At 22.6% G+C, this 17689-nt stretch overlaps 1 protein-coding gene across 1 annotated transcript in view; it reads right to left on the bottom strand.

Annotated features, from left to right (window-relative positions):
* Positions 1-5235: 5235 nt before the first annotated feature.
* LOC129618842 (uncharacterized) overlaps positions 5236-17689 on the bottom strand; it is a 175355-nt gene continuing 162901 nt past the window's right edge. Inside the window, exons 5-6 of the mRNA XM_055533860.1 lie at positions 7661-7936; positions 5236-7546 (exon numbers count right to left, since the gene is read on the bottom strand). Of these exons, the coding sequence (XP_055389835.1) occupies positions 6563-7546; positions 7661-7936 (1260 nt within the window). The 3' untranslated portion in view covers positions 5236-6562. The remainder of the gene's footprint in view (positions 7547-7660; positions 7937-17689) is intronic.

Below are 17689 nucleotides of genomic sequence, written 5' to 3'. Positions count from 1 at the left end.
TCCTTTACATTAACCAGCATTATAAATATTGCTGACACATAAAAAACTTTTTCTTTAAAATTTCAAACATATTTTTTTTTTTTACTTTCAATATAAATTTTTAATTAATTTCGCACATTTTTTACAAATATATTTTTTGTTATTTTATTAATGATTTTATTTTTTTTTTTTTCAATATTTTTTTACTTTTTTTAATATTTTTTTTGTACAAAAATCCACATTTTTCTTTTATCCATTACAAATTTATTAATTTTTTTTTTTTTTATTTTTTTTTTTTTTTTTTTTTTTAATACAATATAAATTTTGATCAAGCCGAAAGGTTAAATTTATAAATTTTTATATTCCAAACCATTTTTTTTTTATTTTAAATTAATCTTTATATTTTTTTTTTTTTCTTAAATTTTGATTTTTTTTTTCTTTTTTCATTTTAATTATAAATTTAGATAATTTTTAAATTTTTTTTTTAAATTTTTGTTTTTTGTTTTAATTATGAGGAATTTTGTCGTGCTCATTTTTTGTTAAAAATTTTATTTTTTCTTTTATAATTTTTATAATTTCTTACGATTTTTTTTTTATTTTGGATAATTTTTATTCAATATTTTGTGGGGGAAATAAGGATTTTTGAAATTAAAATAAAAGTAAAGTTTGTTAATATGCCAGTAATTAGAATGAAAGTAAAATATTAATTAATAAAAATATAAAAAATAAAATTAAATTAAAAAAAAAAATTATTTTAAAATTTTTATAAAGTTTATTTCATTTACGATTGATTACGTATGCTTATATTTTAAAATTGTGAATTTCAACGTAAAAAATTCTATTGTGAATAAAATTTTAAAAGTACTATTCTGTATTATTGCTTAGGTTGAAAAATAAATTTTAAGTTTTTTTTTTTTTACAATATAAAATGCATGTATGTGTATAAGTATTTAAAAATTTTCATTGTTAAGGCTAAGGGAAAAATTGTTGGTAAAGAAGGTAAAAAAAAAATTTATAATTAATTTTTTTGTATTGTTGTTATATAGGATTAGAAAATGATTAAGAAAGAGAAATGCTAAATTTTTTTTTTGATTTTTCTTTTTATATTTTTAGGTTTTAAATTTACATTAAAAAAAATTTTTTTTTTTTTATTAATCTAATATTATTTTTTTTAATAATAATATTATTTATTTATTTTTTTATTATTAAATTATATTATAGTCTTAATATAAGCAATTTAATTATTATTTGAATCGATTGTAAGAATTGAAAGAATAATGATTTCATTAAAAGTATGTAACAAAGAAAGGTGGTTATGTTTGATTATTCAATTGATAACAATTGAGTGATTTGACAATAGAAGACACGAGTGAATGAAGTTGTCATGTTGAATGTTTATCTTCAAAAAAGGACTCATTTTAAGAGACAGCTTGTCTTTAAAAGGTGTTATTTAGGGTTAGGTCACACTTTTGAATTATTTTTGCTTTGAAAGAAGATTAATTTACTCGAAATTTCAACTGTAGTAAAACTGTAGTTGACACCTTTATTCACTTGTGTCTTCAATAATTAAGTAAAAGAATATTTATACTGGCATTCCCAGTATACTTATATTGGCAAAGGTTTTATGGTGTAAAATCTAGTAAAACTGGTGTCAAAAACTGCTCGAAAAGTAATTTTAATTCAAAAGTTTATACTGATTATGGTAATCAATCAATTTGACTAAATATAATGTGATATTGAATATTTAGTTCTAAAACTTAGCATATTTTTTTATTCTGATGAGCCAATAGGGCTGGTGCATTATATATTGTGGATAACTACCATGAACTAGTTTTAAAGTTATATAAAACGTGAAGATGATTTTATTCGAAAAATCAGCATCCACTTTTTGTTGTTCCATAATCCGAACATATCGAAATTCAACGAACTTCTCTTCGTTGTAAGTCAGCTGTCACGCTGTATTTTTTTTTTGGTTGGAAACCCTTTACCGCACAAATGGCGTAAAATTAAAATCTGGCGTAAATTTTGGGACATCTTTTATTTATTATTGATATTTTATTGTTCGAAAGATGGAAATTAGTTGATATTAATTTTTCATTTTATATGTAATCAGGCTTTGAGCCTGAGACCCTTCAGTTAAACGATCAGTGTATTAACTACTTGAACCATTGGTCAGTTTAAAAAAAGTTAGCAATTAGAAATTTTGAAAGCTTCATGTACAGTAAACTTTAAGAAGTAAATTTTATGAAAAAACAACAATATTTCACTAATTTATTACATGCGGTAAATACTATGCCAGACTGTACATTGTTATGTCATCATACAAACATATTAAAATTTAAAAGAAAATTTCACTTAATCCAGCAAAAATTCTTAAATCTGCTTGAAAAAAAATTAATTTCAATCGATTCTAAATAATTAAGACTTGCTTTTATTTAGGACATAGTTGGTTTTTTTTTTCGGTTTCATATAATTTCTACATATAAACAATTATCATGGAAAGACGGATTTTTTCTAAGGTTTTAATATTTTTTCAATTAATATCCTTATATAAATTGTAATATTAAAAACATTTTTTATTTAATATTAATATCATTTTTGTTTTTTTGTTTAGCCAATTAATTTATGAGTATTTTACAATAATACTAAGTCATTACTATTATTTACTAGATATATTATATTTTTTTTTGTTATTAATTATTAATATTAATATTAGAATGGTAAAAAAGAAATGAAGGCGAAAAAAGAGTGGTAGAAAGCAAAAATGTTTGGCTGAAAATTAATTTAAATTTGAAAAATTAAATATTAAATTTTTTTTCATTTTAAATTCTTTCAGTTAATTAATTAATTTTTTTTTATTTATTAATTAATCAACTATAATTTTTATAATTTAATAGTGGACTAGGTATTTTTTTTTCTTTTTTTTTTTTTTTGTTTTTTTTAAGCTTATAAAAAAAAATTTTATAAATTTTATTTTTTGTTAATTATTTATAATTTTTTTAATATTTAATTTCCCTCTTATTATTTTGAATTTATTCTTCAATAATAATTTTATAAATATAAATTAATATTTTTATTTTATAAATTTATATTTATTTTGCATTTTTAATGTTGATATTTTGATTATTTATTTTTGATATTTTGGGAATATTGTTTTTGAATTTTGTATTTTTATTTTATGTAAAAAAAACATTTTATATCATTTACTAATTTAATAATAAAAAGAAGTATTGGTTATATTTTAGAATGGAAATGAAAATATAAAAAATCATATAAAGATCAAAAATAGTAGTTTGGCGTATAGAAGATTTTTATTTTGAAAATATTGCAAGTAAATCTTAAATTTAGATATATGCGTTTAAAACACAACGAACCCTATAGCGTAGTTCATTTCTATAGTTTATTTTGATTTTATTAAATCGGCCATACAAGGCCGATTTATTGTAAAAAATTCTAAATAGTTTTAAAGACTAAAAGTGGGTACTAACTGAGGCTAACATACGAGTAATAAATTTCACACTATACATTTTAGTAAAATCTGATTTTTATGTTTGGACTCAGTTGTTCTAGAAACTAATAAGAAAATTATTCATGAAATATTTATCAATTTCTTATTGGATAGTAAAACTAATTGTTTGTGAATATTTTAATAAAATTTTTTTTTTAAAAATTATAAGAGACGTAAATAAGAAATTGCACAAAGTAACACTGTACCTAAACAATATTAAAGTTTTCGAATTAAATAATTAATATACGAAATTATTTTTCGACATTATTTTAAAACAATATACTAAAGACGTAAGTTATTATTTATATCTTAGTACATAGAAAATTAAATAATCAAAAAATTTAATTAATTATGAAATTAATAAATAATTATATTTTATGAGTATCAACTTATATTCCATTCCATAAAAAAATATAATAATCAAAATTTTTATTTCTATATATAATATTATGTATAGCTATAGTATTGAGCGAAATTTTTCATTATTTATTTTAGTACATACATATACGTTAAAATATATGTATGTGTACCATAATATTGTTATACAATATTGAAATTATAAAAAAATAAAATTAAGTATTTTAATATTTTAAATATTTTTTTAATTATTTTATTCATGATTAACGTATACTAATTAAAATTTTATTGAAATTTTCTTTTATTGCTAATTTGAATATTTTTGGAAAAAATTCTATTATACACTTTTATTATTATTATTATTATTTAATATTATATAATATATTATTGATCATCTATTGTTATTTTAATTATTATTGTATATTATATAAAGTTGGAGAAAGAGGTATAATACAAAAAAATATTCAAATATATTAAAATAAAAATTAAAAAAATATTTAATGAAAAATTAAGATTTCAAAATATTATTAAATTTTAATATTAAATTGTTTATTTTTTTATTTATTTTTGTTTAAATACTATGATATAAATTTAAATTTTATAGTTTTTTTTTCTTTCCAGTTTTTATTTCTATAATTCCTTTCTTTTTAAAAAATAATCCGCATCGTCTATATTTATGTAATATAGATGATATACGAGTATATATATATATATATATATATATTTTATTTATTTTCAAATATTAAGTATAATTAATTTTTATTATTTCTTTATATAGATATTGTAATTTATGTACTTTAATTTTCTTTCAGTATATTTTTATATAAATATACATTATATAATATTAATTACATAAATATTGTATATGTATAATAATTATTATTGTTATATAATGTAAATATGCAATTAGTTTTCTTCATTTTTCAATTAGTTTGTCTGTATAATAATATATTTAGTGAAAATTTCTTTTTTTTTAATTCTATTTTTCTTTTTTTTGTATCAAGCAAATTTTGTATAACAATATTCAGAGTTTTGTTTTTTTTTTTTGTATTGTCAGAAAAAGAAACGGAAACAAAGAGAAAACAAAACTAAGAAAAATAAGAAAGTATTTTTTTAATTTTAATAAATAATTTTAATTTTAAAATAATAAAAAAGTATTTAAAATAAAAATTGAAATTTCTGTACTATTATTTTTTTTAAAATTATTTTTAATTTTGGTTCATTAATTAAATACTTATATAATATTCTTATTTAGTATTTAATTAATTTATAATTATATTTTTCTTTTATAAATATTTAAATTTCTGGTACCAATAATATATATTAATAAATATTATATATAATATATATATATGCACATGTATGTAATATATTGAAAATTTTCGGGCAGACACACAAAATTAATTTTAAATTTTTAATTTGTTTGTTATACAAAATTATAATTTTAAATAAAAACAAAAATAATAAGGTATAAAGTATAACATTTAAATTTTTTTTTTATTGTTTTTGTGTTTTTTGTTTGTTTGTATAATAAAAATATACTCATGATTAATATTGAAACTAACTTAAATTACAAATTAAAAAATTTCTTAATTTTCATTCGTACAAAATAAAAAATTGTAATTTTTTTTATTATTAATTTTTTTTTTGTTTTATTTTAATCAAAAATATTCACTCATTCAAAAGTACACATGCACCCAAAATATCTCACTCATAATACAATTTTATCACTCAATGTTTTTTTTTTTTAAATTTAATTTTTTACCATTTGTTTTATTGTTATGAAGAAGTTTTGTTTTACATTTTGTAATTGTTTTTTTTTTTTTTCAATTTTTCGTTTTTTTCAATTTTAGGAAAATTAATTGTAATAAATTTTTTTTTGTATTTTTTTTTTTTGTTTTGATATTTTACAATACATACTTACAAAATACATGTACAATTATCATTTTAACAAAAAAAACTCATTCGAATTCTCGCTCATATTATGGTTTGTAAATACAAGAAAAAAAAATTTTTGTTTAAATAAAAAAATAATTAAAATTAAAATATCAATAAAATTTTCTTTATGTAAAAAAATTTTTGAGCAAATTCTGTGATTTTATAGAGAGTGTTTACTTTTGCTGAATTTGATGACATTGTCAAATTCATAAATGAAAATGTTGCTGTTGTATACTATTTTTTTTAACACCGTCAAAGTTAAAAAATTGAAAATATGCTGTGATGGCAATGCTACAGATACTCATTTGTTATAATTAATTTAGAAAATGAATAACACAAACGCAAATAATATTTAACGTACTTATTATGTAAGTCACTACATTAGAACACGAATTAAAGGTATAAGATAGAAGGTTCGATATGAAATTAATAATGAACTGTGTTGCATCGTTGTTACAAAAAATATTCTCAAAATTTCAATAAATCGTCAAGAGCATAATCTCATATAAGAACAACTCTCTTATAACAACAACTCTCTTATATGAATTTAATCAGACAGATTGTTGGTACACTGTCCCAAAAATTTTAATTTAATAAATCAACAGAATTTGACATTTATTTAATTACATTTACAATTAAAATATGATTGAATTTTAATTTTTCGGCAAAAAAAAAAAGTTAATATTAAATTATTACAAAGAGAAAATTTTAATAATAATAAATTATTTTTATGATTACTCGTATTATATAAAAAAAATTAAAAAAAAAAAAAAAACTTTTTTACACAGTCAATACATGAACATTTCTAGAATAAAAATTTGGATTTAAAATATTACTAGGACCACTACCAAAATGATTTGTAGCAGCATTATATGGCGGTATATTAATATTTGATGTTGCTGTTGGATTTATAATACCACCGCCAACACCACCGACACCGCCACCACCAATTCCACCACCTATAACTGAATCACCATTACAAATACCATTACCATTACAACCACTAAAACCATTTTCAATACAACTACTATTACATATATTTGTATTATGATTATCTAAAGAACTATTACAGCCATCATCTTCAATTAGAGCTGTTTTGTCACTAGGAACACGTTGACTGCGTAATGCACAAATATACATAGCTAGGACGAATGTTAGCAATAATATGCCAGCAACAACACCAAATAATAATGGTTTTTGTATATCAGATAATGTTGCTATTGTTATTATATTTAAATCAGATTGATTTAATGGTATTAATTTATCAATTTGTACATCAGATTGTGTATTATCATCAGTAATATCAATTGCTTTACCATGATGCCAATCAAATATATAATTTGTATGTTTATGATTAATATATTGTATTGGTTGTTGTTTTTGTTCATGTTGCTCATCTTGTATCTGTTGATGCTGTTGCTGTTGTTGTCGATTTTTATTAGATGATATTTCATTCAAATGTTGATCATCAATATTTTCAATATTATCTTCATCATTATCTTCAAATGATGATAATGGATGATCCATAAATGTTGGTATTGGTGCTGATATTGGTGCTGATGCTGATGATGATGATGTTGCAAATGGTAAATTAGCCATTAATGATGATTGAGTTGTTGTTATTAATATATTTGATGTTTGTGATTGTTGTTTTGATGTCGATTGTATAATTGGTTTACGAGTTGTACGTATAGGAAGATGAGTTGTTATTGCTTCTGATGTATCAATATTTAATGGAAGTGAACGACTCATTGAACCAGTATTCTATATAATTTTGAAAAAAATAAAAAAAAATTAAGGTATTAATTTAAAACCTTAAAAATTTAAACATTTTATTTCTTTAGAATGCAAAAATGTATTTTTAATGAATATTTTTACCTTATTTTTGCAGGTAACTTGTACACGATATTTTGTATCTGGCCATAATGATAATTGTACACTATAAGTTTCAGTTAGTAAATTTCCCATTAGTCCACCACCAGATACTTCCCATGTAACCAAACATTGATTTGGTGTATTCAATTGTGGATCCCATGCAACATCAACTAAAACTAATGAATCTTGTTGTAACATTGAAACTGTACGTAATGACCATGTTTCTTGAATTGTTTTTGCTAATTTTGATGGTGGGGGTTTACCACATTCTTCCCAGCACTGAAATTAAAAAAAAATTATTATGATATTAGATCTTAAATTGCAAAGTAATTAAAATTTTAAGAAATATTTCCTGAAATTTAATTTTTTTTTTTATTTTATACAATATTGTTGTGAGTCTACACTACACATTGCTTAAATAGTTTTAATAGAATGAAATCACCCCCTATTATAGGCAATTATTGTAATACATGCTGTTAAATTGTGCTGTGTGTTAAATTCCTTTAGTAAAATTATAAAATAAGAACATCAGAAATTTTAGAATATTAAAATTTCAAATATTTTCACTTGATTTAAAATTGTTATTTATGTATTATGTAAATATTTTTTAATATTGTATTGAATGCAAAATTCATATATACACAACTTGTTGTGTAGGTTCACTGTTAACATGCATATTTCCTTATATTAAATTAAAATATTATAAAATTCTATATTTTAAAATATAAACATAAAATAATAAATAAATACCTAAAGATTGAACTAAGCATAATTTCTAATATAAAGTAAACATGAAAAGCCGTTTTAATAATCAAAATATTAAACAAATTTACATACAATATCAAAATTTATATGTATGTGCTTAAAATTTCTTATAAGCATTATAATAAACAAGAAAACAAGTAGAACATAATATAGCTATCAGCTAATTAATTAATTAATGTAAATATAAATAAGGTTCTGGGTACATTATAAATGAGGTAAGGAAATACTTACAATACGCATACATACATTAATGCATAAAATATAAGAATTATTCGGAAACCTTTTGCCAACTTTAAATATATGCGTATCCATAAGCATTTCCTATATATATATATATATGAAATCTTAATTTTTACTCCGACATTTTCATATTGAAAATTTCTTTTAAAATTTTACATGTTTACATATAAATCAATTAAATCCATAAATAAATTGCTAAAAAAATAACAAGAAAAGAATATTGTTGCATTTATATTCTAAATTTTCCCCTATATATTTATTAATTCGCAGAACATATTGCAGTCATTTTATATTCCATTAATTAATAAACAACATCCTTTTAAATAATATTTCATAATATAATATTTATTTTTGTTATAAATTTTAAAAAAAATTCTATTATTATATTAATGAAAACTATATTATGTAAACTTGTATAGAACAATCTAAATAATATATAGGTAATAGATATATAATGTATAATATATACAGAATGTTCTACCAAAATTATAATTTTAGAAAATTTTATAACATTCTGCAGAATACAATGTAAACTTTTAAAAAATCTTGCAAATTTTGAGAAACAAATTAAATTTAGAACCGTGAGCAATTCGAAAATCGCCTAATAATAGTTCTTTGAATTTCTCAATAGACAATTTTGACCATAAGATCAAGTACAAATTTTCAATACAATTAATTAATTGAGAAATAAACTAATCCGAAAACTGTTATACTCGTATAATTATATACAATTTTTATTTAACTGCAACAAATATTTTTAATATCATAATTTCCCTTATAAAACTTTTTTAATCTTTCAGAATATTTTGCAAAAATTTGCAAGCTTAATTGATTCTACAATAAAGCATTTTACTAGTACCACAAAATTAAAACAGTTGCAAACCGAAAACTGGAATTAAGAATTCCATATTTTATCAAAAGGCCAAAATTTGTCAAAATCTAGCAAAAGAATATGGAAAAATTTCGAAAACAAGACTTATGTTCAAAGATTTTGCAAACAAAAAATTGCCAATAGAGAACCAACATAAAATAGGAAATATAATTACGTGAAACACCCTGTTTGTTATACATAATATTGTTGAGTACGTATACGCACTTTTATATTTAAAATATTCAATAAGTTCCATTCTATGAGTGTACTTCTTTATATTATCGAACATAAAAAGAATTTAAAATAAGTAAGTATAAGAAAAATTCCTGTCCGGTATAATTTTCAATGCACATTATTGCACCATAATAACATTTCCCCCTCCTCTCTTTTTTATTTTACTTGGTGTTCATTTATGTATAATGTCGCTAAGCATATACAAGTATGCTTATTAAAAAAGGATGTTTGAAAATACTTTTTCAATATCCTTTTTTAACGCTTTTGTTTTTATAAAAGAACGCAACAAAATTGAAAAAAATTTTCTAAAGAAAAGAGAAAACAACAACAAGAGTCTTACTTTTGTTTACCTATATTGTTAAAAAAAATATATGTATTTATATATAAACAGGAGGTACACATAAAGTATGCCTTTATTAGCCTACTAGATTACCTTTATTCTCAAAAGTGAAATATAAGACCCTCACTTTATGTCCTTAATATTTTTTCTTCTGATTTTTCCGATTCTGGTTCAGTTTTCAAATTAAATACTTATAATAATGTTTGTGTTGTATACTATAAACGACACGCAGAACTTCTTATACTATACTTGTATATACGAGTGCGGATTCTCCCTGCGTTTTATATAAAATTTTCATGTGAACACGCACATTTCAAAGTATAAAATTTTCCGCCTAGAGAATTTTTTTTTTGTTCTTTACATACATGCATACATATTTTGTTTTCTCTAATAATAATAATAAAATGAGAATACGTATTTGTGTATACTGGTGCGGTGGTGCACTGCGGCGCACATATAACGTAAAAACGGTGTGTATGTGAACACATAAAGGCTAATTTACACTTTTATAATGAAGCAAAAAGTACCTACTTGAACAATAGAATTCGGTATTATTGATTTATTAAGAGAAAATAATATTATTAAGAAGTACGTGCCGCAAAATTTTTAAGAGTTTGATGAGTATGCTATAAAAGTAGATAACGTACAATATAATTCGTGACATATAGTAAAAAAGTTATAAAATAATATTACGAGTAAAGTATTCTTGGTTATTTGTATGATTTAAAATCGATATTAAATTCATAAATCTTTTAATAAAAATGACAAAATTTTAAATTGAATTTACTGAATTTTTTAAGGTTATTAGCATTTTTTCAGTAATACAGATTGATTGTAACCGAGAGGTTGATCAGCCTTTTCTGAATACGTAACTAAATCATGATTATTAATTGTGAGTATGCAAGAGATATTTTGATCATACGTAATTATTTAGTCATTTTAAGGCTAATACAAACATCTACGTCTTTCGAATATTTTTATAAATCCATCTACTATTGCCGATCAACGAGGTTTCATATACTTTGAGTTTTCATCGAATATTATGAGTACTAGATTCACTCCAATAGAATGAAAATATTAGGTTTAGTATAAACACATTTTTTTTTGTTCTAATATCCATCATAATGACGATGAGGGAAAATAATCGATGATCCACGAGTTGTATAGGTTGCCGATTCATGATTTTTTGTAACAACATTCCTTTTGTTCCTTTCATAATTTCGTTTTAATTTTTATATAGTAAGAATGGTATCTTATGAATAATTAAATTCTTTAGAATTCTTAGATTAATCAATAAAATTAAGGAATTCGATTTCTACTAGACCGTCTTCTGGAAAACTCACCACAAAATATCTCTGTAAAACACAATTATCGATAAAATATCCCGTTGATAATTAAACATACCTATATAATTTAAAATTGAAATAATAAAATATTCTATATTTATACACACTATTGAAGTTCGTTGTGCTCTACGAGCTAGACCAATATTATACGTTTATGACACAATGAAAATATTAATAAATACAAAATGAGCTTTATTATTTTCATTTCCTATATAAAATATCAATATTTACTCTAATATTAATATGCACCTACATTTGAGTATATTTATATATATGTATATGTATGTATATATGTATAATTTACAAATAACTATGGTATAGGTAGATTAAATATGCGTATATATTTATTTAACGCGAAATAAACACGGAATAATTTTATAATGGTAAGTGCGTTTTTTAACCTTTTGGAAAAGATTTCTTATATACATACCATACACATTATACTTTCTTATATACTACACGTATACGCACATTTTATATTAGTCTTAACTAATTTACATTAAAAGATATTACAAATGAACAGGATATTACAGACATTATACAAAGTATAAAATGTTTATTATAAAATGTTTGTATAACGGAAGGGTTTCTATTATAAATTTGCCTTACCATTTGTAATGCTAAGAAATAATGGTCTGAGGTGTACGTGAAACATAAGTGTATGTCTTTGATCAGCATTGAATTCTGGGTCGATTTAACCACGCATTTCCGTCTGTTCATCCATCCCAAATATAACTCAAAAATTAATTGATCTAAGCTCACCAAATTTTCACAAATCATTTTATGTAGTAAATGCCGAAACGCTGTTTAAATTAGATGTTGTCCAGTGATTCGGTCGAACTGGTTGAAATTTTTTTATTCGTGGTGATAGCTGCCATTCAACTTGGAAAGTCATGGCCGTAAATTATAGTGCTTTTACAGTGCTGAAATTCAGTAAAAATCTCTGAGATGATATGAGTTTACGTGGTAATTGCCAATATGAATAAAATATAGCAGTTTACATAAAAAAAATCATGGTCGTGTAAAATATTGTGGCAATTATAATACAACTCTTAAAGTCATTCATTCGTACGGGTGTCACAAAGTTGACATGGGCAACTCTACCTATTCTCGTTTTAATTCATATTATTATTAAGTTGATATATTTCGTATTTATCAGCGCGTAAGGTAAACAAAGTAAATATTTGTTATATAAATATACTTGTATTATGTATATACATTATATACATATATATTATATTTGAAGGAATAATAAAATTAATTATTAATATTTTTTTGTAATTTAAGTTTTCTTTTTAATGGTGTAACTATTTACAATATAATTTCTTGTTTGAATTTGTACATTGTATATATATGAAATAATATTAACTTAGCATTTATACAATAATAATTCTCTTTTATATAATTATATAAATAGAATAATAAATAGCTTATATAAGAATTTTTAATAAGTTGTATATATAGACTGACATTTGATTTTTTAGTATATGAATTAATAATTAGTAAAGGTTTATTATCTTAGATTCTTAGAAATATTTAAAATAAATAGATAGTAATTATTATAAAAGGTTGAATTTAAATTATTATGTACAGATAAATATTTTAAATATTGATGATATTATGGTTTATTTGCACAAAATTGTATCTACACATTATAATTATTTACCCTCTAGTGAAGTGGCATTGACATTATATTAACAACTTTGAGGTTATTGTGATTTATGTATTTATTATAGCGTTTATCAAAATTATTCGCTAAAGAGTTTTTAAATTGCGACTAGTTATATTGTCAACTGAAATTTCAAATAATTGAAAATATTACTAAGCCTTTATGGTGATTATTCAATAGCAGGTATAATTAAGTATTTATTTATTATCTGTTCACATTTGATTCAATGCTTCTTAAAAAAAATCCATGTATTGTTCATAGAATACTTTAGAAAGATTATTGAATATTTAAGAAGTGTAATATTCAACCAGCCAGTATAACTTAATGAAGTAATATAGTTAATAATAATAACGACTCCAACCACATGAATTAATATTCGTCGCATTATAAGAAAACACCGAACATTTTGTTCACTAAAATTATTAAGTTAGGTTAAGCTTGACTGACACTGCTATCGTAAAGTTTACATATAGGTCAGATTGGAATAAAGCTTTAGAATTTCATACTTCCAGATTCACATGATACAACTCGACAATTGTGTAGAATTGTTGAAATACCTGGTATTTTCACTAGATTCATAGTAAACAAACAGAAATACAACCCCGTCTTGGCCTCTTTTTGACAAAATCGAAGATGTGTAACTGGAATGAGTAAACGTCTTCTCCTTTCCTACCTGGTCGCAATGATTCTGTCAAAAATCTCTTGCGGCTCTTCTTCTGGCATGTTCATTATTCAAATGATTCCCTGTTATGACCTGTATCACAGGTACAACATCTCTTCAATTATAATAATATGAAATATAAAATTATGACATACCAAAAATAAATACAGTAGAAATAATAGAAACACATGTTTGTTTTATACTTGTGCAATAATATATTCTTTGACCATCTCTTTTTCATTTTATACCTAATTACACAATTTATATAGCTCATCCCTAATAATATTCAAACAAATTTATTTAAACCGTTTCCAACACAACAATTTCCACATATGCAATATGGAACAATTGCGTAAAACACAAGTGAATAAATTAAACCCGCTTTTATATTATTTTTATTAATAAAAGAAATGCATTTTTTTTTTGATTCCCATAGGCATTAAATATGAATACTTCACTAATTCATCATATGGTACACAATAATTTTGAATTATAAATGAAAATTGTTTTAAGTATCTCTACACAATATTATACGCGTACCATTATGACAGTAAAGAATTACCTTTTAAAATATTTTAATTTTTTTTTTGCTTTTGTTTGTTCTAAATTTTGAAGAATAAAATTATAAAAGGCAAATAATTAATTATGTTCTTTAAAAAAATTAATAATAATTTTCCCTTCAAAAATTCTAAATCAAAATATGTTCATATTTTCTTTGCATATATAGGCAGACAGTGTATGTGCGCCAGTATAATAATTTTTGCTTTCGCTTCTCCATATACACTTAATATTTTAAGTTTTTGAAGACGCACCCTTATAACGTACTCGACTAATAATAATCTTCTGTCAAATATAAATTTTATTTGCTATTTTTTTTGTTTTATTTCCGAATTTAGATTGTAAATGTCAAGAAACAAAGAAATTTTTTTTTGTTTTCTACATTTTTATAAAAACTTCTTATCAAAAGAGCAACAGTATAAATTTAAAGACAGAGAACGGAAAAAGCATATACACACACGAATCCAACAAGCCAAAAAAAAATATATATCATTAACTTTAATCTACGAAATACCTCCAGGACATTAAGGGTTTGTGTGTGGTTTAATTTTTTGTTTTATTATTTGGAGGTGAATATTTTTATTCTTACACTGAGAAAAATTTGGTGTTTCAACTCTGCGAAAATTATATATTTTAGTTTTATTGATTATAAAATAATGGTTATAGACTTGAAAATTAAGCATGTTTAGTCGAATTTTGAAAATGTTGACATGTGACAGAAGTATGAGCTCAAATTTATTGTTAATTCTAAAGTATTGAATCTAGTAGTTTAATTTATTGTATTTCTGTTATATTATTTCATATTCATAAATGCCTACACATTATGTACATAGTTGAATATATTTAGTGTGTAGTTTGTTAAGCAACAAATTATAATTTTTCAATTAATTTTTTAAAACAATGAAGATTTTCATAATAGCCAAACTGCAAAACAAATAACTGCAAAACGCAATACTATGCAAAAACAGAACGTGAACAAATTCACATGACATAACTGCACTGCACATAACAATTTCACTAAATTGCTGACAATTTAACAAAGTTTATGAACGAAATAAAATATTACTAGCATTTGTTTATGACATAAATATGAAATATCGTTACATAGAGGCCTAATTTAAGGTTTTCATATTAAACATATTATTTCAAAGAAATTTTCGAATTTTTTCTTACAGTGTACACTAATATTTTATGATTAATAACATTTCAACAAATCTCAATATTTCAAAAATTCTAAAACATATTTTTCATTCATTTAACAATTTATATCTATATACCCTTGTAGTTTACAAAGTACTTCTATTAAAATAGTCGAACACAATAATAAACAACAAGACAAGATAAGAATAATAAAAATGTAAACTCTTGAAATAAAATTTGCGTGTTTAATAGAGAGTTCAGCTTTAGGAAATCGAAGGAAGTGCTGTTTTTGGAGCCATGTCTGATTTAATGAGCATCAAAGGAGTATATGGTTTAGTTGGGATTTAATTTCGAACAAGTCTTACGACGATGTTTCAATGGTACTTTGCCTGTTTGATAGCGATTTATGTGAGAAATCAGCCTGTTAATACCGGCTATATTGAATGTCTAGGAACTTTGTGCCCATATGCACCCAAAACTAACACAAAAATTTTAATTCTGGCTACTCATAAGCACACACACATGTGCCCATCCTATTTATCATCATCATAATTTTCTCAGTCATCATCATAATGGTTATTAAAACAATAATAATAAAATATAGTTACAATGTTTATGAAGTTTAAAGAGTGTGCTAAGTATGTAAAAGTGGTATTAAAAGTAATATACATGCCAACAAATGTTGTTATTACAGTGTTAAGTATTATTGTGTGTGTGCGTGTGTGTGAATATTCTGGAAATGAAATTTGAAAGAAAAAGTCTTTTGCACTTATGCTTTGACTTATGAATAGTTTGCCAATTTAATAAAACAGTTAAGAATAGAATAAGTATAAGTATGGATAAGTGTACACGATGTATGTGGTTGGTAGTCGGGCATTTTAAATTGTACAGAATAAGAAACTTTTAGTTTTTTTGTTTTTATGATTCTTTAAGAAATTTTTTTGTTTTAAAGAACAATTATTGTAATAATAAGATGGAAACAATAACAAGATCCATATAAACTCTTGGTTACAGATGCTTCAAAATTTGTTAAGTGTTATACAATATGTGTGAGCGTGAGTGTGTGTTGTGACATTCAGAAAAAGTTTTTAAAGAAATTTCGTAAATAAATTTTTCTTTATTGTTTTTTCTTTTGGTTTTGAAATTATTGTTTTTTCATACTTTAATTTTAGTAACTTTTAAGCATTGGCGGTTCTTGGACTATGTGAATAAAACAATAGAGTAGTCAAAGAAAATTGATATAGTAAAATTAAAATAGAAATTGAAGTATATATTGCAGCACATATGTAGTAATTATAATAATAATTTGTATAACACAAGTAATAAAATATAGAATTTCTGTCCCTAAGTTGTATTAACATTTTAATTGAATGCATCTGTTCATATTGCATACTTTATTAAATTCTATGAATTTTATTTACCACGTGATTAATTTTAAAATTGTAGTGCCGAATTCAAATAGTTTACCGTAGCTTGAAGTCGTAACTTTTCGTGAAAGACCAATATTCGTCTCTATAACCATGAAGTCTGAGAAAATTTTAGATTTTATAAAGGCAATATTGTTATGTCGATCCAAGCTCATTGACTTATTCAATTTCGGAATCTTTAAAAGTAAAAATATTAATAAAAAAAAATTTTTTGTCCTAGAAAACTTGAGTACCGAATGTATTTATAAAACACAAATTAAGAATCAAATCAATTAATAAACAAATGGAATATTGTAAATTATGTTCAACCGCAGAGAATAAGAGATAGTTCTTCTCTATTCTCTAATAGAAAACACTGGGTATAAGAAGTACAAAATGAAAGCCGATAATAGAGAAGTTGAAGTCTCGTAACTAGAATGTAGTGGCAAATTATATAAAAGTCAGAGTTATTATTGTGTTATAAACCATAAAATTAAGTGGAAATTATCTTAAGAATGAAAAAATTATTTTGATTGCACTTTCATATAAATTAAACTCATATTATACCTACTCATATAAGTTTGTACACATGTATATGTATTATGTGCCTAATAATATACAAGTAGTAATTTTCTAAATATATTTTATTATTAACGATTAGGCTTGCAAATTGCTACCAAATGTAACGTATGAATGAAATAAAATTAAAAAGCAAAGAAAAAAAAACAGAAGAACAAATGTGTATAATAAATTTAAAAAGTTTGGAGGTAGACGTACTTTAATATTAACACATATAAGCCAC

The sequence above is a fragment of the Condylostylus longicornis genome, unplaced genomic scaffold, assembly GCF_029603195.1.
Source record: "Condylostylus longicornis isolate FDR11 unplaced genomic scaffold, ASM2960319v2 ptg000010l, whole genome shotgun sequence".
Lineage (NCBI taxonomy): Eukaryota > Metazoa > Arthropoda > Insecta > Diptera > Dolichopodidae > Condylostylus > Condylostylus longicornis.
This window is presented reverse-complemented; position numbering and strand designations above follow the sequence as displayed.